Here is a 23714-nt window from a genome sequence, read left to right on the forward strand (position 1 = left end):
TCACACGCTCCCAGGGGTACACACCCGCACTCACACGCTCCCAGGGGTACACACCCGCACTCACACGCTCCCAGGGTTATACACTCACACTCACACGCTCCCAGGGGTACACACCGCACACTTATCCTTACCCCCTCCCTGGGTCATACCCCCATATTCACACACTCCCCTGGCTCACATTGCCAAGGGCACACATACAGTCTGCACATGCTCCCCTCATCTCATCCTCAAACCCACCCATTCCTCAGGTTCACACCAGACTCACACATTCCCTGGGCCACACTCCCCAAATCATACAAACGCATCATCACATGTTCTCCAGTTCACAGTCTCTGCCACACACACACTTCCCCAGGTCACACCCCACCTCCTATACTCCCTCGGCTACACACACTCTCAAGGTTACACCCCCACAGTCACACACACCCTGGGTCACACTGCCGGCCTTACATCCTTACCCAGGACGCTGAGTGTGGCCCCGTAGGCCCCGAGAAGCACTGAGAAGTGGCTGCTCTCACAAACAGCAGGGCACTTCTCCACCACTGTGGACATCAGGTCCACCAGCACCTCTGTAAGAAAGCCACACGAAACAGCCCCGCAGTGGGGCACATTCAGAACAGAGGGCAGAGCACCCCGGGACCGGCGCCAATGTCCCTCTCTAGGCCCTGTTTGTTTTTATTAAATCAAACAGGTCTTCAGAATAATCTCCGGTGCTAGGTCCTGAACAAGGCATTTAAGTCCATCTCCATTGCCCCCCTCAAATTTTAAGCCATTAGACCTTGATTAAGTACCCCCACCCCATGATCATGTTGCCACAAACTCACTATCTCTACCCCTGCTGGAATAGAAGAGCAAAGCCCCTTGTATTGTTCCCACCACTCAACCTACTTATTCGGATCATGGTTGTCTCCAGTCTGGTACTTGATGTGGGCAACTTTCTAACGGCTGTCTAAGCAGAGCCTTTGGACCATCTTCCACATCGCACTTGGTCATGTGGTCACGACACACTTACTGAACTAGGGGTGGAGCCACGACCCAGACTGCAATGGAAGCGTCCTCTCGCGGGGAGATGTCAAGAGGGATGTGGCAGTGTTTCTCCCTAGCGAGCTTCAATCTTCCCATTAAGATTCACACATGGATCCGATTTCCCTCGGGTCAGACTCCCACAGTTGCTTTCGCCCCTCCCAACTTCCCTAACTCCTGGAGCTGAATGCTCATCAATGATAAGGCAGTAAGGCCTCAAATACACTCTGTAAGACAGAACAGGTCTTGAAACGGAATATCAGGGGGTCTGCATTGTGGTTGTCCAGGGAAACAGTTCCTGGTATGGACCGACAAACTGAACCGCCTACGTCTGCTCTGTGGCATGCCTCCGCCCCCCCTGGACACACATGGAGAAGAGTGCGGGCCACCGCCAGTGTGATGGATGGGCGTGGGAAGGTCACCTTTCACTTGGGGGTCTGGGCTTTCCTCTCCTGGGGCCTGCAGCATACTCGGCAGAAACAGCGAATGCTGGGTGAGCATCATGTGGACCACGGGGAGCTGGACGAGTTCCGTGCACAGGGCGCTCTCTGGGAAATACAAGTGCTGTATGGCAGCATGGAGTGCCTTTAAGAACGCATGATCCTGATAGCGAAGCCTAGGAGGGAGAGTCAAGAGAGCAGAGATTCACTACAACCAACAAGAGAAAAACCCACTAGTTGCCACTAAGCATGAACCCCGACTCAAGGAGAGCCTGTGTGTGTGTCTGAGTGGACTGTGCTTGACGGGTTTTCAGAAGTAGATTGCCTGCCCTCTCTTCTGGGGAAATTATGGTGGACTCGAATCGTTAACCTTTGGCATTGGTGCAATGGATAAGTGCTCGAAAGGTTGGCAGTTCGAATCCACTAATTACACTACAAGAGAACGACGTGGCAGTGGCTGCTGCAGAGAGCACAGTGGTGGAGACTCCTCTGCCCCACTGCTGGAGTCGAGGTGACGACACACAACAGGCAGCTGTGGGTTCCCACGAGGCCCGTTCAGGGACGCCTGAGCTTCCCTGACGGAGTTTCACTGCACACACAACACATCCAGCAATTTTTCTCCTGATTTTTCTGGGAAACATTTCCAAACATACTTCACAGGTGAGAACCTTTCAGGGACCATCTAAGCTCCCATCATCTAAGTTCTGTCATTCACACAGATTAAACTTGCTCGATCATGGGTCCGGAGCCCTGGAGGTATCGTGGTTACTCGTTGGCTGCTCACCACAGTCAGGAGCTCAAAACCACCAGCTGCTCCATGGGACAAAGACGGGCCTTTTCATTCCCGTGCAGAGCTACAGAAACCCACAGGAGCCCTTCTACCCCATCCTATCAGGTCGCTCCGAGTCGGAACCAACAGTATGGCATGGAGTTTAGTTTTGGCACCATAAGGCTGTTCCATCCAACCATGACGGGGAAATTAATACCGTAGCCAGCATCAAACACCATTCAGGACTCTCTGATTGCTAAAGCTGAAAGTCTGACCACATCAAACGTTGGCAAGGACACGGGGCGAAATGAACCTCTCAGAGAATGCCAACATCTGGCAAGAATGAAGTGTGCCCACAGCAAGTCCCCTCTTCCTGAGAAACTCTGCCAACATGTGCACCAGGAGACCCGTGATGCTGACGGCAAAACAAGCTGTATCAGCAAAAGCCAGAAAAAAAGAAGTTACCCAGCTGTCCACCATCGGGGACTGATTACATAGACCACGATACAGTCATAAGGCCCACTCTAAAAACATACAAACAAACCCAACCAAATCCACTGCCCTGGAGTTGATTTTGGCTCACAGTGGTGACCCTATAGGACAAGGGAGAACTGCCCCTAAGGGTTTCTGAGACTGCAAGCGTGCACAGGAGTGGAAAACCCGTCTTCCTCCTGCTGAGCAGCCGGTGGGTTTGCACTGCGGGCCTTATAGTTAGTAGCCCAACGTGTAAGCACTCTGCCTCCAGGGCTCCTCGTGGAATACTCTACAGCGGTAAAAATAAAGCACATGGGTCTGTGTGATGAATGAATCAAAGACAGTCAGATGGAAAAACGAACAGACACAGAATGGCGCTGATGCTGTTAACGGCCGTTGGGTTGATCCCAGCATGCAGTGCCCCCATCTACAACAAACAGAATGCTACAGTGTGGGTCCTGCATCTTCTCTGTGACCAGTTCAGCACGGAACTACTGTGGCCCGGGGTTTGCATCAGCTGAATTTCAGAAGTAGATCACCAGGACTTTCTTTGAAGCGCCACTGATAGCTACTCAGCATCACAGCAACACGCAAGCTTCCACAAACAGGTGGACCGTGGTGGCTTCCCAGAAGGTGCGCTGGCTGGAAATTAGTGTGCCATATTAAAACCACTAAACAATATTACTGCTTAAAGCAACATACTGACACAAAATCAAACTATGAAAACTTGCATGGGCCTGAGAGAGCTCAGTCCCAGGAATGATGACCTTCAGTGGGTGGAGGGATGGAAGAGGACGAATTACAGCAACCACAGAATCTGGCACCATTTTCTACATGTGGGTCCTGCTGCATTACTGAGCCATTTCTGGGTTTGTAAATTATTTCATTTTTAAAAGGGCTGCTCCTCTAGTTTTCATCAGAAACATCCAACATTCCAACAGGCAAATTACCCGCCTGCTCAACAATCCACACCTTTCTCTAAATCTGGAACAACACCTGCTCTATACACAGATGCAGTGTGGTGGGGATCTCTATAAAGGCCTTTTCGGCCAAGCTCTTATAACCCCCACCGAATGCCTGAGTGGGACTATACCAATGAGGTGTTTGTGACCTACCACGGAAATTGGACAGCTGGCTAATAAGGCTAATGAGGTGCAAGGCAACATTGTGGGGTTAGAACTCACTGCGGCCAAGTCAATTCCAACTCATAGTGACCCTATAGGACAGGATAGCACTGCCCCTGTGGGTTTCCAAGACTGTAACTCTTCATGGGGATAGAAAGCCTCATCTCTCTCCTGTGAGCAGTTGCTGGTTTCAACTTGTGGCTGACCTTGGGGTTAGCAGCCCAATGCATAACCACTACATCACCAGGGCTCCATGCGCATCAGGTTTATGGAACCCTAACAAGGGGATACGTCCGTTTTGCAATCCCACGAGGCTTAAAATGAAACCGCCCCTGAGGCAGAGGGGAGACCTTACAGTCACCAAGAAAGAAGAGCTAGGAGTGAAGTACCCTGTGGAGCCAGGAGCTCTGAGCTGAGTGCCTCCTAGACTAAGGTGACCAGACGTCCCGATTTTTAACATTTTTTCCCACGTCCCGTGGCGTTTTAAAAAAGTCCTGATTTTTGGAAAGAATGCATGACAAGCTGGGGTATGCGGTTTTCGGCTGCCATGTGGCTATTTCGCCAGGATATGAGTTTTATCAATGGTGTCCCGCTTTACCAATATTAAAATCTGGCCACCTTATCCTAGACCCAAGAGACAGACAAGAAGCGGTAACACTGGAGACAGTATGAGATGGTGAGAGGCAGCATCAGAGAATGGCAGCAACAGATTGCAGAAGGAGGAGACTGTCAGGAGACGGTGCGGTGGGCAACCTGACCCGTGGAGCTAGAGTCGCGCATCTTCAGGCCAAGGCTTACTGGCAGAGGCGGGTGCCCCGGGCACGTACTGGAAGAGCTGAAGAGCTCCGTAACACTCGCCAAAGGAAGGAAGAGGCTAGGCCAGACCCAAAGGTACCAGGGCTGAGAAAAGCCCATTTGTGCGCACAGCTGAGAAGCTGTCCCAACTGGATAAAAACAACAAATGCATCCTGAGTCACTCCTGACCCTAAATTATAACCGACTTCCCTAATAAACCCCTAATCATGAGTGTAGCCTGTGAGCTCTGTGTCCATTGCCACAAATTACTAAACCCAGAAGAGTGCCACAGGATCAGCTGTGTCAGAACTGTCTGACCTCTCTCACAGAAACCAGCCCTGGTCTGCTTCCCTGGCACCTCCTCCCCCCTGTGACGCTAGAAGAGGTCGGACGGCCCTGCCATGCCTTGCTGACACCGGCTTTGCATGACCGGTGACATCTGAAACGTCACTGAACCACCCCACGCCGGGAACAGGAGCAGCAACTCACCTGAGTCCAGTCTTCACAAATCTCTGCCAGTCACCTGGGTCAACTTCTTTAACGGATTGCTAAGGGGGTGAAAAAAAACAAAACCAAAGAATACATACGCATCATCCCAAATGATTGTTTAAATTACAAAATGCTCAAGCTGTGAACCTGCAAAAAGGCACCTGCGTCTCTGGCCTAGATTCTTCCACTGTAACGTACGGGAGTAAAGATTTGAAAAGCGATGCTCCGACGACCATTCCAGCTTTCACGAGTGCCCTCCGTTTGCGATGGCCCCTCTCTGTGCAATGTGTGACCAGTGGGAACTGGCTCAAAGTTACGGGGCGGAGGAGGGGCAGGAAGCAGAACCAAGATCTACCTCAGAACAGAGCAAAGGCTAAAATGCAGACCCCGGAAGCAAAGTGAAAGTCGTTCAATGTGGGCGATGGTTAGCCGAACAATAGCTGTGGCTGCTTATTTTGCTTCCTGCTGGGCACTCTGACAGTTTCTCGCATGCCAGCTCACCAGTGGGCGGAGGGAACACCCCAAGCAAGCAGCCCCGATGTGGTGGTTTCCCTCTTATCACCGAAGCAGCGCGACTGGACATTGCCAGCTCCCGCGCACTGGGTCCCAGGAGAGTCCCGTGGAGAGGTGGGTAGAATGGGCAGATCAAGGTGGGAAACAGACCTTCCAAGGGCAGAGTGTGCCTAGACTTTGGGTGGGCTGGGGGAACCTCGGTGCCCAACAGAATGTGAAGGAAACTGAGAGGCGACCGGACCCTGGTCTTTCCCCGCAGCAGCTCCTCTTTCAGGCACTTGCCGGAAGGCGAGCAGTCACCAAAGGTGCAGAGAAGGGCCAGGCAATGTTGTTCACTCTGTCATAGCAAGCACACGGCAGGTGGGCACATGGAGGGTCTGCAATATTTGAGTGCTTAAATCCACCATGCGACATCCACCCACCTGGGGAAGACCAGGGGCCACTGCAGGCCCTGAGTCACTGACAGGGAAAAATCTCTCAATGCGCTTCAAAAGGAAAAAGGAAAAAAATTCTAGGCTTCAAACAGCAGGCACGATCCTGTTTGTACTTAAACATATTTAATTTTTATGACGCACATGTACACACCATCCATATTTAGCAAGAAGGATATTTACCAAACATCATGGGATGGTTCTGGGCAGGGGGGCATTGTACCTTCTTTTTTAAAGAAGATTTTTTTCCCCTTATATTTGCAATACAGGAGCCCTGGTGGTGTAGTGGTTACGCACTGGGCACAATCCACATGGTCGGCGGTTCGAAACCCCCAGCAGCTCTGCAGGAGGAAGACTTTCTACTCCTGTAAACAGTATCAGTCTCAGAAACCCACAGGGGGTTGCTGTGAGTCAGCATAGAGCAAAGAATCTTGCTAGGGTGAAAGACAGTCATGTCATGATACCAGAAACAAGCTCATTAAGATTCATCAAAATTCTAAACATTCATACAACTAAAAACAGAGCTTCCCAACACAGGAAGCTAAAACTGACAAAACTGCAAGGAGAAAAATAAATCTACTTTATACCTAGAGATTAGTCCAATACATTTCTTTCAATTATTAATAGACAAAAAAAATCACTAAGGATATAGAATGTTTGCACAACCTATCTACCACTTGAATTAATGCCTATAACACTCCATGCAAAATAACAGAGAACTCATTGATTTCATGTGCACAAAAATATTTGCAAGATAAACCACATTCTGGTCTATAAACCAATTTCATTAACTGTTAAAAGAATTCAGGTCATGTGAAATATATTCTCTAAAGACGTGAAATGAACTTTAAAAATCAATAACATGAAGATTTATATACGTCTCAATAACTCATAGACCAAAGAAAAATGTATCACTGAATGAAAAATGAATGTGTACTATAGACTACTGAGACTTGGGACTCTGTTCTTTCAAAGAGTGCAACATCCTTCATGGGCCACATCAGAGGGCTCCCACATCATGTGGAAGTCTTGCTAAGTAAACGAGGCTTTACCTCAAACTCACTTGTAGCCCTTGGACTCAAGGCTGAAACTCCCTAGTGTGAGAGGAGCTGATGACTGTGATCCCATGGGCACAGAAAGAGCGTAGGCTGCACTTTGGTTAGAATCTCTTGCACTGAAGGTGCATAATGAATGGTCGGCCGGAACTAGCATAGACTTACTATCTATTTTACTGCCTTCTTTGCTTTATTATGACATGTATTAATCTGGTAGGCATGTCTCTGGTGTTGTCAATGAATATTATTGTTTTGACCTATCAACAACTCCCATTGTTAGTATAAATAGTGTCCAATCACTTAAGAGTTTAACCTGTGCACATCAACAATTCATGTATTGCGGTTCATTGTTGGGCTATACGTACATAATTTCCTTTTCTCGATATTGTTTTAAATTCTATGCCATTGGCTAAATTAATGCCATTATCAATAGATCTATCTTACACTGCAGGAATATGATTGATAATGTTCTCTAACATAAAATGACAGTGAAAAAAACCCAAAAAACATATGAACACAAAAAAAGACAATGATATCTCTAAGGTAAACCAGATACATAAACCATAGCTATATAAAAGGACCTGGGACTCACACATAATTCCAGCCTCAATCTAAGAACAATTAGTTCTTATGACTTGGCCTTGCTTGATGCTCAACCTCCCTCATGACGAGATCACTGAAGATATGGGTGCTATAGTAAAGTGTGGTGAAGAAACTAGATGGTGCATAACTATTAGAAGGAACAGCATCTGGGGTCTTAATGACTTGCTTTCAAACAAGCAGCCATCAAACAAGCGAGGCATCAACTAAGTCAACGTGGAAGAAGCACACGAGCCTATGTGATCCAAGGATTGTAAAATGAAAATTCGAAATCTAAAGGAGGGAATGGTATCAGAGCTTAACTTCTGAAGACCTGGTTTGCAGAAGGCTGTGGATGACAGCGGAAGCCCAACATGCATTGTCAGGTCTACACATGGATTAAGCTTCTGGCGAATGCTCTCTGAGCAAAGGTGAGGGATGTGAATAGCTTGATTATCACAGAGGGCACCATAAAGTTGATTATGGAAGATGTAGTTAGGTTAAAATGCAGTTAGGTTATCATTTGATCTCCCTTTGACCCATGTAAAAGTTGTTTCAGTTTAAAAAACAAAAATGACGGGGAAATAGATGTGGATTTAAGCCTCTAATGAATCTCCTCTGACCATGAATCAGGGATGTGAACAGACTTGCTATCATGCAGAATGAATTGGAAGGTGGATTACTGCATATATAATTAGGTTAAAAGTTAACATCTTATCATTTAGCTCTTTCCTTTGGTCATTTTAAATTTTTTCTAGTTTTTAATATTTTCTGCTTGCTTTCCTATTGAAGTTTTCATCTGTTTTACTTTGCTATTGTTGCTAATTTTGTTATCTTCTTTTAAAATGTTTTTCCATATATGAAATCCAGGATAGGTAAATGCAGAGACAGGAACTGGATTAATGGTTCCTTGGAGGTATGGCAGGGGAGGCTAGGGAGAAATGGGGAGCTGGTATCAATGAGAGCGAGAGAAAATAAAATGTTCTAGAATTGATTGTGGTGATGATTGTACAACTCTTCTTTAAGTGACTGAACTGTTGAGTTGTACGTTATGTGAATTGTAAGCCAATAAAATGGTTAAAAAAAAAGAAATCAAAAGGTTTTTCATTGAGATGAATAAAATTAACAAACTTCTAACCAGATTGGTTAGCACACGAGAAAACACAACTGTTATAACCAGGAATGAGAAACCTGGTATCATTAAATTTTACAAATAAAGAAAAAGATGAGAATACTACTAGCAATGAATTCAGCAACTTGGGTGAAATGAACTAGCTTCTTAGAGACACACTGTACACCCATGCTCATAAAGAAACGGTCCCATGTTAGCATGTGTTAAATAAGTCGAACGTGTAGTTACAGTGGGTGCCTTTCACGCTTGCCTACCTTTCAGTCGACGTGGTCACATAGTGCCAACTCCCCCTTACTGTGTATTGCCTTTGCTTTCACGGTAATGGACCGTGTTATCTAGTTAATGATCTTCTCTTCCCCCTCCCCGCCCCATCCCTGGTAATCACCGTGGAACCACACTTAGTATGTGCAACCCTTTCTCCACTGTTTTAACAGAGGTCTCACACAACAGCTGTCCTTCATGGTCTACTTTACTCGTATGACATCCTTGGATCCCTCCACGCTTTGAGACGTCTTGTGATACTTCACTATGCTTTATCACTGCATAGTATTCCACTGCACGTATGTATCAGTTTTCCAATTATCTATTGATAGTCATTTACGCTGGTTCCATACTTTTGCTATTGGGAATACAATAAGTACGCGTGTGGCTTCGTCTGTTTGTGCCACACCTCTTATTTCTCTAGAGCAGCGGTTCTCAACCTGTAGGTCGTGACCCCTTTGGAGGGTAGAACGACCCGTTCACAGGGGTCGCCTTAGACCATCGGAAAACACATACTTCCACTGGTCTTAAGAACTGAGACACAGCTCTTCTATCCATCTCCAGACGGGTCCGCCCACATGCAGATAGGCCCACGTACAAGTACCCGGCGTGATGACATCATCACGCCAACCCCATCACATACGCCCCGTACAAAGACAGGTGTATGTGACAGGGTTGGTGCCATAATGTACTTATGTGGACCAGTCACACGTGTGTAGAGAGAAGCTACTGTGTTGAAAGCTACCTGTAAAAGCAGCTACTCTGTTGAAAGCAGCAGTACTGGAGGTAAAACGACACTTCATGAATTATAATGACCATATCCACTCAAGTATTAGCCACATCAAATATCAGCCGAGGAACCTAATTTTACCACAAAAACTGCATTAAAAATGTGCTGGGGGAAAAAAGTGCTGGAAAAACTCAGCTTATACATGAGTATATACAGTACATATTGTTTTTGTGATTAACCACTATGCTTTAATTATGTTCAATTGGTAACAATGAAAATTCATCCTGCATACCAAATATTTGCATTATAATCCACAGCAGTAGCAAAATTACAGCTATGAAGTAGCAACGACAATAATGTTAGGTGGGGGTCACCACCACATGAGACCTGCATGAAAGGGTCCCGGCATGGGGAAGGTGGAGAACCCCTGCTCTAGAGCATGCACCTAGGTGGGGAATGCAGGACTGTACGGCTTTTCTACTTTGGGCTTTGTAAGGAAGCACATGCTGGTCCAGGGTGGCTTTACCATTCTGCATGCCCACCAGGAGTGCAAAAGCATTCGCAGCCTTCCCACAGCCGTGCCGCCATGTGTCTTTCTGTTTTGATGATCAGTGTCATTGTTGCTGGGGAGAGAGAGTATCTCACTGCAGTTCTGATCGGCATCTCTCTCATGGCCACTGATACAGAGCATCTTTGACTTTTTCTGTAAATGTCAGAGCTTAGACCTTTGTCAGAAATGTCGTTGCAAATATTTCCCCCGTTTATAGGTTCTCTCTTTTAACTCTTTTGGTAAAGTCTTTTGATGCGCACAAGTAAATTTAAAAATTCTTAACAAAAGATGAGTAAATGAAATCCAACAGGATATAAAAAGGATATCCCAAGAATGCAAGGATGGCTTAACATCATAAAGCAATGAACATAATTCACCATATTAACAGAGGAAAAAAACAAACAAACGAACCATATGATCCTAACAGCAGATGCAGGAAAAGTACTTGATAGAACTGATAGAAGATGAGTTTGCCCTGCAGCCACCACTCTGAATCCTAGTTGTATAAGGCTCCTCTCACTTCCCACCAGGCCACATTCATGCCACCTGGCTGGAAATGTATTTGTAACGCTTTGCTGGTCTGTCTCACCCTTCACCTTCAACATTACACCATCCTCCCAAGACAAGACACTCACCAACAGCTCTGTTAATCTCAGAAGCATTGGCTTCTCCAGATCCCGAGTACTGTCATGGTCTTGCTGGCTGTCACTAAAAGACACGATCAGCCATTTAATACACGATTCCAGAAGAATCTTTTTCCAGGTGTGCAGCTCTTCTGCGGATCCTTCCAAGACGAGGGAGACAGCGTCAGCCACAATCCAGCTGCAGCGGAGGACAAATGGCACAGTCACAGGAGACGCTTTCACAGGTAACCCAGCACTACAACGGGCCGTGTGGGGCAGAGGACAGTGGCATACACTCCTGCCTCACATCCTGCTCCCCACATGACTCAATCACAGGAATCCTAGACTTGCCCTGCCTCCCATCAAACATCAGAGATGTAACAAGCTTTATGACTGGGGATAGGGAGGGAAGTGGAGTGTGGAAACATATTAGCACACCAGAAAAAGGATATGAGTCAGGGTTATTCAGCGTTAGCACTACTGATATTTGGGAGCAGACAATTCTCTGTGGTGGGAGGTATCCTGTGCATTGTAGCATGCTTAGCAGCATCCCGGGCTTCCACCCTCTGGATGCCAGGATCACATCCTTCCTCAGAACAAGCAAGGATGTCAGGCATTGTCAAAGGACCCCAGGGGACAAAGCCACCCTCAGTTGCGAAGCACTGCTCTGCAGGAATCACACTGAGGGATCGCTTGTAGAGATACAGCTGTTCCAGGCAAAAATGGATGGAAGGGTTCACACAGGAATTGTCCTCTCACGGACGGCCATCACGGTGCAGAGTTTCTTCAATAAATTAGTCTGCTGGTGGGCTGCCCACCTTAAGGTCAACCATTTGAAACCACCAGCTTTCTGCTCAGCAGATACACAGCCTCCGAAACCCACAAGGGCTGGGACCCAGCCTGAATGAAGGCAATAGCAGAGAGAGAAAGGGAATGGTGCAAAGGAGTGGGGAGCGGTGAGCCAGCAATATAAGCCTTCATACCTCTTATGACTGCTTGGCGCTTGCAGCAGGGTGGGCAGGTGGTCCATGAGAACCCGGAGATCCTTGGCTCTCACGAAGGGGACCAGCTGGGAGAGGACATCCGGGTGGAGACCACATTCAGGGAGGCTATCAGCACCAAGGAGCTGGTCCTGCAGCTGCCTCCACAGGGTCTTCCTCAAAACGGGCATGACAGCAGAGGGCACTGGGGCAGACACAAAGAGAGGTAGATGCATACAACAGTGCGCTGGAGCCGGCTCATGCCAGCTTGCCAAAGCTGCTCTCTTTAGGAATCTTCCGAGCCAGCTGGTGTCAGTCACTCTGGCACCTTGAAATCGGCTGCGGCAGGGTATTTACACCATGGAAATTGGCGGGTGCTCTGAAGCAGCCTTCCCCCAGAGCCGGCTGGCGGTTAAACAATCATCAGCATGCCACTCGTTCCTTCTCATCAGCTAACACTAACAAATGTCCCGGACTACCAGGGAGGGATCGGGTCTCCCAAGGGCTGCGTTCACTGAGAGGTGGACTGGGTACCTACTAGACACCCACTCCTGGAAGTGGTAGGAGAGGGTGGGTGCCTGCTACATTAAAAAAAAGAAACCTCTCTCATTAAGGGGGTTGAAAAAGCCGTGAAAACGAATGATGGTGATGGTTACATGATCCGACACGCACACCGAATGCCACCAAATTGCACACGTGAGGAACGTCGGACCGGGCCATGTTATATCACAATTAATGAAACAAAAACCCGATCTTGTAACTGACATGAAGTTATATAAAATGGAGGCAGAGCAGCAAAGTGAAAAACTGCTCACACGCTCAGGAAACAGAAATAAATCTGAGCAGCTCAAAGGTGCCTGATGAAAGAAGCCGGGCACAGGATCAGCTTCCCGGAACTGCCGCTCCAGCTGGGAAAGGCCAGGTGGGCTGAGCGATGCAGTAGTCTGACACGACCCCCTCAACCAGACAAGGTACAGCCGTGGTCTGCGCGACAGCCCAGGGTCAAGGGGACACAAGGAGCTACACCTTGGGACAGAAGGCTGGGGAGGCTGGAGGGCTCGGGGAGTAGTGTGGGGTCAGAATTCTGAGTCCTCTAAGCTGGGCCTGGGCAGTGAAGGGAATTAAGCCACACGCTAAGAGGTGAGGTCCCTGAGCTGAGGCAAGAACACGCAATTCACCTCACTAGCCCACCCCTTCAGGCCCCCAGGGCCAGACCGTACCTCCTGCTGGGCGTGTGAAATGTCCCAGAGAGCTGCACTGGAGGTACACGTGGACGAGGGGGAGGAAGACATCAAGGTTCCCCTGTAGGACACGCCTGGAGCCGGCCTGCAGGCACCACAGCTCAAACCGCAGCAGGTGGGTGCAGCTTTGTTGCAGGAGCAGGCTGACAGTGTCCAGGGCCACCGGCGTCTGCCGGGCCAAGCAGTAGTCGAGGAGGCCAACCCCGACCACGGGGGCCAGCTCGGGGTTTCTCTGCAGAGTGTGGAGGAACACCGCGTCCAGCTCCTCCATGGCCAGTGTGGGAAGCAAGGCCGCCAGACCCCTCACGTACTCGGTGGCGCAGAGGAGCTCGCCACGCGGCAGCTGGTCCTGGGGGCTGCCGGTCAACAGCTGGACCAGCATCTTGCCGAGAGCATTCAGGTGCTTCCCCTGCCTAGGGGACTTGGTGGGCCTCTGGGCCACCAGGCAGACCTCAGGCAGGCCCAGCAGAGCCAGGGTGATCTCTCGGATCTGGGTACCCCCCATGTATGGGTGCAGTGCCTGCAGGGCTTCCAGCTGCGGGAGGGTCCTGAATGACGCCTGGGCCAGGCCCGTACCCGCCCTCCGGATGCGCAGCTCCTTCAGCACACTCTGGGTGATGGCCTCCAGGTACCGGCTGAGGAGGCCCAGCTGGCCGATGTTCTGGAGAATGGGGGCGCTCGTGACCAGCAGCTGAAGAACCCCAGTGTTCAGCCCGGCTGCCAGCAGCTTCACGAGGATGGGGCTGAGGGTATGGGGGGGCAGGGCCTGCTGCTCCAGGGCCAGGAACCAGCTGTCCAGCGTGGGATGTCTGAGGACAGCCACCAGCACCTCCTCCAGCGTCTGGAGAATGAGCAGAGCACACGCGTCACCACAGAGGCGACCAGGCATGGGCCAGTGATCAGCGGCAGCCAGGCACGGGCCAGTGGTCACCACTGGCCAGACACTAACCCAGCATCAGCAAGCCGGAACCTAGATGCTGCCGGTGCAAGGCTGCGAGGCTGCCCACCGCACCCCATCTCCACCCTCAGGCACAGTGCTGCCAGCCACCTGTCTCTCCCACACACAGCGGTGAGCACCACGGGAACTGGACAGTGACCTGGCCAGACTCCTGCGAAGCCCAGGTGCACCTACTGAATGAGTTGACTGTGCAGCTACCTGCCCCCAGGTCTCGCCCCTTTGGGGGGACAGGTCCTGTGAGAGCGTCAGAATGAGGCTGGGGTCAATTGCCCACTCTGTTCCTTCCTCACAGGCTCGCCCTTCCATGCACCTGACCACTAAGCAGGTGAGCATGTCTTAGCTGGGCACACATGTCCCGGAGAGGAAGGTTATTCTCCATCCTGAACAAATGGGAATCCTGCGTCCACTCTGAGATGGGCTAAGCCTCAAGTGCGCCCTCCCTGCCCTCAATTCCCCAGCGAAATGAGATCCAACACAGCCGGCTGGGTCTACACCACTGTTCAGAAGACAGCCAGTGTGAGATGAGAGCCAATTACGACTCACTGTTACACAGAGCCTCGTTAACAATGATCCCGAGTCACGGACGTTATGCCAGTCCCCAGGGCCAGGAGCCAACCTTCTTCTAGCTTTATTTATTCTCAAAGGAGGGAAGGAGACAGCACCCACGCTTTCCAAGCCAGCGCCGCTGAGCTGAGAAACAGTACGTCCCATGGCAGCACTGCTTGGTCCCACACGGGCTGGCTGCTCCTACGACAATGAGCTGTCCCCTGTCACTTTGTGGTCATGGGGCGGCTTGGATGCTGCTGGGATGCTACAAGCAGTATCACTGTTTTCCAAATGCCAACACGGTCACCCATGGCAGCCACCTTCCAGGGAAGCTTCCAGCCAGAAAGCCTGGGGAGTTGGTTCCAATATTGCCGGACAGAGTGCCGAAAGATGAGCCCCGGGAAAGGAAGACACTCAAATGCACGGGGCCCGGCAAGACCCACGGTCATCAAGAGGGCACATGACCAGGCGGCGTTTCATCCTATTGCACGTGAGGGCCCCAAGAGTTGGGATTCAGGAACAAATCCCCCCGAGTCTCAACTTCGGGACCAGAGGAAGGAAGCCATGTATTTGCATCAGGCTGAGAAGTAGACTGGCCTCTTCAACGGTGAGAGCACAGTCACCGTGGCCCCAATCTACAGCCAGCTGCCCCAGGCAGGAGAGGGGAATGTGTTTGCTGCCTCCCTCCCACCCCTACCCCCCAGCGCAGTGCTGCGCAGACTGGAAAGCCTTGCCCACCACCTTCCCACCATTCAGCACGGGCTGTGACTACGTACAGAGAAATCACCCTGGGGCCACACCTCTCACAGTCTCCAGAACAGGGATATTGCCGGGCTGAGTGAACACAAACAGGTAGAGGCCCGGGCAGAGGGTGCTCATCTCTGGGTGGGGGCCTTGTAACAACTTCTCTTAGTTTCTCTCCGTTTTCCTACAGGTCTGTAGGCCGTCGGGGGAGGCCAGAAAGACAGTTCATCTGAGACGTGACCGAAAACAGCTCCCAAGGCCCCTCAGGGGCAGGTGGAAGTACCTGGTCACTGGCCAGCTCCAGAGAGGCCAAGGACTCCATGTCCAGGAAGAGGTCGGCCTCGGCTTGGGTGGCCTGGCCTCGCGGCTGCTTCTGGGCACCCAGGTGCTCACAGTGGACCAGCAGGGCCTGGAGGAGCCCCGTGAGGCACTGCAGGAGGGCTGGCCCCGCACTCCGGCCCAGCTGTGAGGAGGAGAAGAACACGAGCCCTCAGTCTCTGGACAGCGACTGCCTGCCCCGTGTCAGAGGAGCAACCCCGGCAGAGTGGAACCCAAGGATTGCACAGTTCCCTTGTGCAGAGGACAAGGGGCTTCAAAACCTTCACAGGAAAATGCAATGGAAAGACCATGGGTTTCCCCCACGCACTTTCGAAGACTCCCTCGTATTTGCAAAATGCCACAGCCTCAAAGACACGTTTCATGCAACAGATGTTTCTGCCTGAATCTGGAAAGGAGCATTTTGACAAAATGAGGGGATAGGACCCACCTCCAACGCTAAGCCCAACGTGTGTGAGCCAACTGCCCTGGACACAGGATGCTCAATGAGGGACCCAGTGAGTGCCCCAAGAAAGCCCGTGGGAGGGAGGGAGGGGGGTTTACTTTAAGAGGACCTTGTTCTGGGGGTGCCAGCGGTTAGTGGGCTTGGCTGCTCTCTGAAAGGTTGGAGGCCCCAATCAGCCCAGCACTGCCTGAGAGGAAAGGGCTGGCCATCTACTCCTGAGAGTCGCTGAGAATCTGCGGGCCCAGTTCTGCTCAGCCGCCCACACGCAGGCTGGGTCAACAGTGTCCCCGGAGCCTCTTCCAGCTCCAGGTCTGTAGCTGCTGAGCCGATCCCAATGCACAGTGACCCCACGGCTAGAACCTCCACAGCCTAAATGCTGCCACCAGGCTCCTTCCACCCAGCCCTGTCGCTCCTTTGGACCCTGCAAAGTCACCGTGCCTGGGGGCGGGAAGGCTGGACAAGGGGCAAGGGCAAGGCAGACCTGGCTGAAGTTCTCCACAGTGGTCCGGAGGTAGAGCAGCAGCTGTTTCGTGGCCCGGGGGACCTGCTGCAGCGGCAGGTGCGGGATGGCCCCCCGCAGCTGGGCCTCGATGCCCTCGTGCAGGAGCGCGCCCTCCTCCTCGTAGGCCGCCTTCAGCAGCGCGGCGAAGGGGGCATCTGGGGCAGGAGCACAAGGTGCAGTGCGGCCTGAGGCCTGCAGAGGCTGAGAGGAGACAAGTGAGCAGGGAGGAGACCCAGGGTGACAGACGCTCCCCACCCAGGGGGGATCTCACAGTAGCCTCAAGAAGTTAAGAAGCTCCTTGGAAGTAAACCACGGCCAATATAGTGCCACCGTGGCTCCGGGAGTGGTCCACGCTGAGCAGTGGGGAGTTGTGACCCCCCGCCCGCGTGTTAGAACCCCGACCCTGTGCCTCGGGGGTAATGGCCGTGCCTGAGCAGGGTGGGTTCCAGATCTAATCACCCCTGAATCATCCACAGCAGAATGGACACAGCTGGGGAGGGGGCATGTGAGTATCCAGGAGGAAGAAATCAACAACAGGGCCAAGACCCGGATGCGCACTGTCAACCTCCGGGACTGAGAGGAACTCAAAGGCACCCACGCGCAGCATGTGTAGCACGGCTACCCTCGGGAACCAATGCGGGGCCACTGCGCCCTCAGGAGCACACACTGCAGGTGGCAGCCGAGTGAGCTGGGGAGAGAGAGGGCTTTACTGGATGTCCCGAGCACCGGTGCCTGGAAACTTTGGGAAGTTCCACTCTGCAAGGAGCCAGGCCCGGCCAGGCTCCCCCAAGCTGTAATCAGAGCTTGTGGACAGGACAAGGGATGAACTGTACTCTGGAGTCATTCTGCTTCCCGTTGACCATTTCTTCTAACGTCAAACTGCCTCCCAATCCAACACATGGGCTTTGTAACGCATTGCCGGCTTCCTGATCTACCACATGGGCCTTATAATGCATTGCCGACTTCCTGATCTACCACATGGGCCTTATAACGTTCTCGCAGGGTTCCTGATCTACCATATGAGCCTTATAACGCATTGCCTTCTTCCTGACCTACCACATGGGCCTTATAACGTTATTGTGGGGTTCCTGATCTACCACATGGGCCTTATAACATTATCGTGGGGTTCCTGATCTACCACATGGGCCTTATAACGCATTGCTGGCTTCCTGATCTACCACATGGGCCTTATAACGTTACCGCGGAGCTCCCGAGGCGAACAAGCTCGGCTAGCTGTGCCCTCAGCATTCAGTGTGGCCTTCCAGCAGTGATGGCAGCTCCAGAGACCTTGCTGGAAGTCTCTGGCCTTACTTTGGACCAAACAAATCAGAACCGCGGGGCCGGGATGGGCTTGAGCAAGTCCCCAAGGGCCTGTGGTACGTCCTGGAGTGTGAGAATCGCCACTGCACCTCACGCAACAGAGCCGACACTCAGACTGAATGCTGGTGAGGCGTCACCCTGAACGCCCATCCATGCCATGACCATGACCATGGCCCCTCCCCCAGCACACAGTGGGGTGGCAGCAGTCAAGGGTGTGCTCCCTGGGGAGAGCCTGCCTCCAGTCCTGACTGCTGGAGGGCTCTTTGCCTTGGTGTCCCCAATTGTGGAGTGAGGTTAGGTCTTGACCTACTTCAGAGCTGTGAGGATGAAGCAGCTTACAACACACGCGGCACGCTTCATATGAAGCCTAGCACACAGGACACGTGCAGTCCGTATCAGCCGCTGTCACCAACACCGCCAAAGAGAGCCACACGGCCGGCTTTCTCGAGTCCCGCTAAACCACACTCAGCCAGGCTTATGTCATGCCTTTCCCGGCATTCATAAAAAACCTGCAGTAGGGTGCTGTGCCTTGGGTTGCTAACTATAAAGTGGTGGTTCAAATCCACCAGCCACTCTACAGAACAAAGATGAGGCTGCCTGCTCTCAAAACGACAGATAGTCTCAGAAACCCTTAGGGGCTCTCTCTGCCCTACAGAGCTGCTATGGGTAGGAACTGACTTGACTGGGGGTGGGTTGGGGGCTGGCTGGTTACAGCCAGAACTGTATATATGTATATACACATATGTATATGTATGTATACGTGTGTGTGTATATCTTTTTCTTTCTCAGTCTAAGCAAGATGAAACTTGGTGGGTGCTCCCAGGGCCAAGTCTGAAGGCTGAGAACTGCTACGTCTAGGGACCAGCTAGCATCCTTAGGAGAGTGGCTAAAGGCAAGTGTGCATTGGTCATTTAGAAGGAAAAATGGGAGGGAGGAGCGGGGAGGGAGGGGAAAAATGAGGACCTAATGCCGGGGGCTTAAGTGGAGAGGAAATGTTTTGAGAATGATGAGGGCAATGAATGTACAAATGCGCTTTATACAATGATGTGTGTATGGATTGTGATAAGAGTTGTATGAGCCCCTAATAAAATGATTAAAAAGAAGGAAAAACGAGAACAGCAGTGCCCAGCCAAATCGAAAAGAAGCCATGATCGGGTAACTGTCATGGTCATGGTCAGGGCATCAGGGGTACCCAGCCGTGGCCCACGGAAGAAGGCACAGTGTTTTCCGGGGTCTGCCCTGGCTCTGTGGAGAGGCGGCGCTCACCATGGCCTCGCGGGCCTGCTCCGGGATCCAGAGGCTGTAGTATTTCTGAAACCGGCAGAGCTGCTTGCCCCACGGGGAGCCCGCCAAGGGCTCTAGCTTGTCGGACGCCTGGAGCAGCAGGCACAGAGCCAGGGGGTCCCTCTGGGTGTGGAGGAGGTCCGTCAGCACTGACGTCAGGTATGCCTCGATGCTTGCTCCTGCCAAGGATGAGAAGCGGGGTGGTTTTCCATGAGCCCCTCTATGATTCATGTGCAACTCAGCATCCCACAAATATCCGAGAACCAGAGAAGTCTAGGCCAGCTCCATAGCTCCCGGAAGGGAGATGCTGCCACTGCAGAGGGTCCTGGCAGGCTGGTGTCTGCTGTGTTGAGTCAGCCCCGACAATCCACTGCAGACTCGCGTTTCCATGGCCTGATCTCACCCTGAGATCGTCTGGGAGCTCTGCAGAAACCTGTTCGGCATCACAGCAACCTGATCACGCCTCCACGGGCAGATGGGTGGGAGGTGGCTGCACATGAGGTGCCCTTAGGCTTCTGTTGTTAAAAACACACATGGCGCACAGCCAGACTTCCATGCTAGACCCAGGGGTGGAGACCCAGGGGCAGAGAAGCTGGGGCAAAAGCTGTGGGACCAGGGACAGGCTAGGTGCCCCGTCAGTCCTCGTTCCTGGCACATGTCTCCAGAGCCGGGACCACATGACAGACTCGTCACGTCCAGGCCTGGCCACGGCACGTCCTGCCGACTGCCCACTCTCCTCCGCTCCCACGGTGACCCTGCTATAGCTGCGTCAGGATGGCACAGCTACAAGAGGGGCACCATCTCCTGGAGGGCAGTCAGGGAGGAGAGAACATGGCCAAATTGGGCTATATCAAGGCCATGCAGTCACTGAAAGGCGCAGGCTTATTACTGCACCCAAACGTGCACTCCCCTGACTGACTGCGCCACTGAGATCAATGTGGGCAATTCCCCGAACACCCAGCAAGTAATGACTCCTATTCCTAATTTCAAGATGGCAAAAACGTACCTGGAGAGAAAGCGCGGATGTTGGGCTGGTGTCCATGCAGCCAGCCTGGACGCAGACTTATCCCTCAAATAACAAATCTCCCATCAGCCCCCGGCCAAGCCTCCTCGCCCTGTACTCAGAGCCCAGGCAGCTGGATAGTTATCGATGTGGCAGGACGGAGTGTCTGCTACCCTGAGCTTCCAGCAAGTAGAGTCGCCACCTCCTACCCCACACTGACTCTGCTGGCCTGATGCAGCCAGAGCACCTGGGCCATAAATGGATACCTGCTTTCTTCTCGGTCCCAAGCAGTAACTTATTCCTGGCTTCCAGGGCTGCGGGGACCACCGCGCTGAATGGGAAGGTGAGCAGGATCATGTCTTCATTCAACGAGAACCCAATTTCCTCATCCAGGCCTTCGCTGCCCTCCACCAGGACATCCACCATGTCCAGGACATCTGAAACAGAAAGTGGGGGGTCGGGGATGGGGGTGGGGGGTTAGAGCTCAGGTAAGAGCCTCCAAAGATTTCCCAGAAAGGCCCCCTAAAACCAAACTCCCTGCCACGAAGCCAGTGGCTCACATTGACCGTACAGGACCCTATGGGTCCCCAGAGCCATAACTCTTTCTTCCATCTTTCTCCCGTGGATCAGCAGGTGGTTTCAAACTGCTGACCTGTGGCTAGTAGTCCAACTCATAACCACGACACCACCTGGGGTTTGAAACCAAGAACCCCAGAGGGAAGGACAGGCAGGAGAACATTTGCAAAGAGAGACGTAAAATTATACTTTTGTCAGGGGAAAAGAATCAACACCCGGTTTGGTCCTACACTGATGACACTTTGCCTTCATAAAGCCTCAAGATCAAAATGAAATAGAGTTTCACGATCTTTGCCAACAAAACGCAGGTTACTCGGTTGAGTTAACCAAGAAGCACCCCACATTCCCAACGAATTGGAATCTGTAATGGGGAGGACTTAGATTTACAACGGGGAGGGGAAGGAATTATGGACAGCCCACATGGCCTCAAGTGATGCCAAGAGGAGAAGCCCGGGGTATTACCCTGGAACGCCGATTTACCAAAAGCAGAGCAGCAGTCATATATAGTATATACCAGGGCTAATGCAATGTCTGGGGAGTGTCTGGATTCAAATCTTGTCCTTGCTTCTTACTGGCTGTGTTAGCTTAGGCATGTTGTTTAACCTCTCTGTGCCGCAGCTGCCTCGTCTACAAAATCATCATACCTCCCCTCCCTCCTAGGTTGCTGAGGACCCTGGGTGACACACGTGGTTTGCTCTCAGCTCCTAACTACAAGATGGGCTCTTCAAATCCACGGCAGAGACCTGGTGCTCTACCTCCAGAAGACAAGCCAGTGGAAGTCCTCCGGAGCTCTTCTGTGCTGACCCGCGAGGGTCCCCATGCGCCAAGGCTGGGAAGCACTGAACAAATGAGAATGCACCATCAAGTACCGTAAGTGTCAACTGGTTGGCTGGTCATTCCATTAACAAGCTCGGTGGTTTTCATTTTCATAACAAGCTGTTTTCCTGACGCAAAGAAATGGCGGGGGCGCCTGCACTCAGCGTAAAGGCAGAACGGCAACACGCGCCCTCTTTATCCCACCATCAGGACCCGCGGGAGTGAGGGCCGTACCGTCGATGTGGGAGATGGGGATGCTGACATCGTCGGCCTCTTGCTTCGTCAGAGTGGCCTGCAGGGTGCTGGCTTCTTGGACGAAGTCAGAGGCTTTGTCTGTGTATGAATACGGATTCGCCACCACCGTCAGTAAGACCTGGGAACCACGGGGGCAAGGGCAGAGCATGCAGATGGCCACAGGGCAACGGGGAAAGGCCACAGGTGCCAGCGGCCACAATATAGGGAAGAGAGCTTCCTCTGAGCAGTGGTTTTACTTCAGTTTCCTCTCTGACCCATCCCGACCCCCCTTGACAGAGCAGGACTGCTCCACAGGGCTTCCCAAGGTGGGCATCTTCGCAGAAGCAGCCTGCCCTGTCTGCTCGCCCGCACAACGAAGGGCGCATCTGAACCGCTGGCCTTTCCCTGGGCTGGCAAGCACTCAGCTGCGGGCCCCCCAGGATGCCCCATCTCTGTCCTACTACTGCTTGCTATGAAAACCCATTCTCAAAAGGCATACCGAAAACTTCCTATTGCACAGATTCCAAAAATAAAGCCGATACGGAAGTTTCGGCCAGAGTTAGGAAGAAAGGCATGAAGAGCAGCCTCGGGGCACCGGCGCACCGCAATGTCTCCCGGGCACGCAGGCTAACTTAACCACGCCTCGGCATCCTCTGACCCTTTTACCCTGGAAGACGGGGCATGTGTGCTTACGCTTTCCAGAAACTGAATCACGGCCTCTTTTTCCCCCTCCGGCGTGTGGTCCAGGTGCTCCAGCCACAGCTCCAGCTCCTTCCAGGTGTGCTCAAACACCCCCGTGTCGCGCAGGATCTGTCAGGAGGCAGAGGCTCGGTGGAGACTCGGGAGGAGCCTGCATCCCGGGGGTGCGGACGCAGCTTAAGCATGCCCCCAGCAGAATGCAGAGGCTCATGGGGCATGCTTCTTAGCCAAAGCCACAACTTACTCTAAACCAGGGGTGGGGAGCGCCTGGGCTCCTGGCCATAGGAGGCCCTCAAACCCATCAGGACAGCTCATCCAAGCGAAGAGTTCCAGCCATCACATCAGGGACGAGCTCATGACAAGTCTGGCCAGTCTGGCCGGAGAAGGATGTTATGACGCCCAAAGGGCCCTCCGCAGGACAAAAGGCTCCCCACCCCCGGTCTAAGCATTCTTCCTTCCAAATAAGATCCCCCCTGCCCAGGGCAACCAGGAACACGATCAACGATCGTCCTGTGCTAAGACACCACAATGCCTCGTGCTCTGCTTCGGAGTCCCGTTCCTCAGTTCCTAAGTGAAAAGCAAGACTCCCTGCCAGCCAGTAGATTCCAACTCGGTGACCCTAGAGGGCAGGGTAGAACTGCCCCTGTGGGTTCCAAGACGGAAACGCTTAATGGGAGTAGAGCGCCTCACCTTCCTCCCACAGAGCAGCTGTGGTTTCGAACTGCTGAGTGTGTGGCTAGCAGCACACCGTGTGGCCCCTACTCCACAGGGGGCTCCCTGCTACGTAAGCAAGGAGAAAAACTCTGCTGCTACAGCTAGAGCCGGATCTCCGCCCGGCTATGGAGAGACGAGCAGAGCGTGCAGGACTCCTTGAGCCCTCCTGGCTACTCACCCCTCGGCAGGCACAGACTTCTCCCGGATAGCGAACCAGTTGCGCCACCCAAAGGGGCGAGAATTTGAACGAGGAGCAACCACCATTTCCGACAGGAGAGAACCTGTTCTGAAACTGGATTTGCTCTGGGGGTGCGTGGGAGCGACTGAG

At 52.2% G+C, this 23714-nt stretch overlaps 1 protein-coding gene across 1 annotated transcript in view; it reads right to left on the reverse strand.

Annotated features, from left to right (window-relative positions):
• The window catches only part of URB1 (URB1 ribosome biogenesis homolog), a 74594-nt gene that overhangs the window by 17614 nt on the left and 33266 nt on the right, over positions 1-23714 (reverse strand). Inside the window, exons 16-27 of the mRNA XM_030888661.2 lie at positions 22667-22783; positions 21974-22112; positions 20614-20784; positions 19327-19523; positions 16720-16941; positions 15741-15920; positions 13189-14050; positions 11972-12173; positions 11001-11187; positions 5115-5173; positions 1446-1639; positions 459-569 (exon numbers count right to left, since the gene is read on the reverse strand). Of these exons, the coding sequence (XP_030744521.1) occupies positions 459-569; positions 1446-1639; positions 5115-5173; positions 11001-11187; positions 11972-12173; positions 13189-14050; positions 15741-15920; positions 16720-16941; positions 19327-19523; positions 20614-20784; positions 21974-22112; positions 22667-22783 (2641 nt within the window). The remainder of the gene's footprint in view (positions 1-458; positions 570-1445; positions 1640-5114; positions 5174-11000; positions 11188-11971; positions 12174-13188; positions 14051-15740; positions 15921-16719; positions 16942-19326; positions 19524-20613; positions 20785-21973; positions 22113-22666; positions 22784-23714) is intronic.

The sequence above is a fragment of the Echinops telfairi genome, unplaced genomic scaffold (genome assembly GCF_000313985.2).
Source record: "Echinops telfairi isolate 266 unplaced genomic scaffold, ASM31398v2 ScPeMD7_7469;HRSCAF=8507_0, whole genome shotgun sequence".
Lineage (NCBI taxonomy): Eukaryota > Metazoa > Chordata > Mammalia > Afrosoricida > Tenrecidae > Echinops > Echinops telfairi.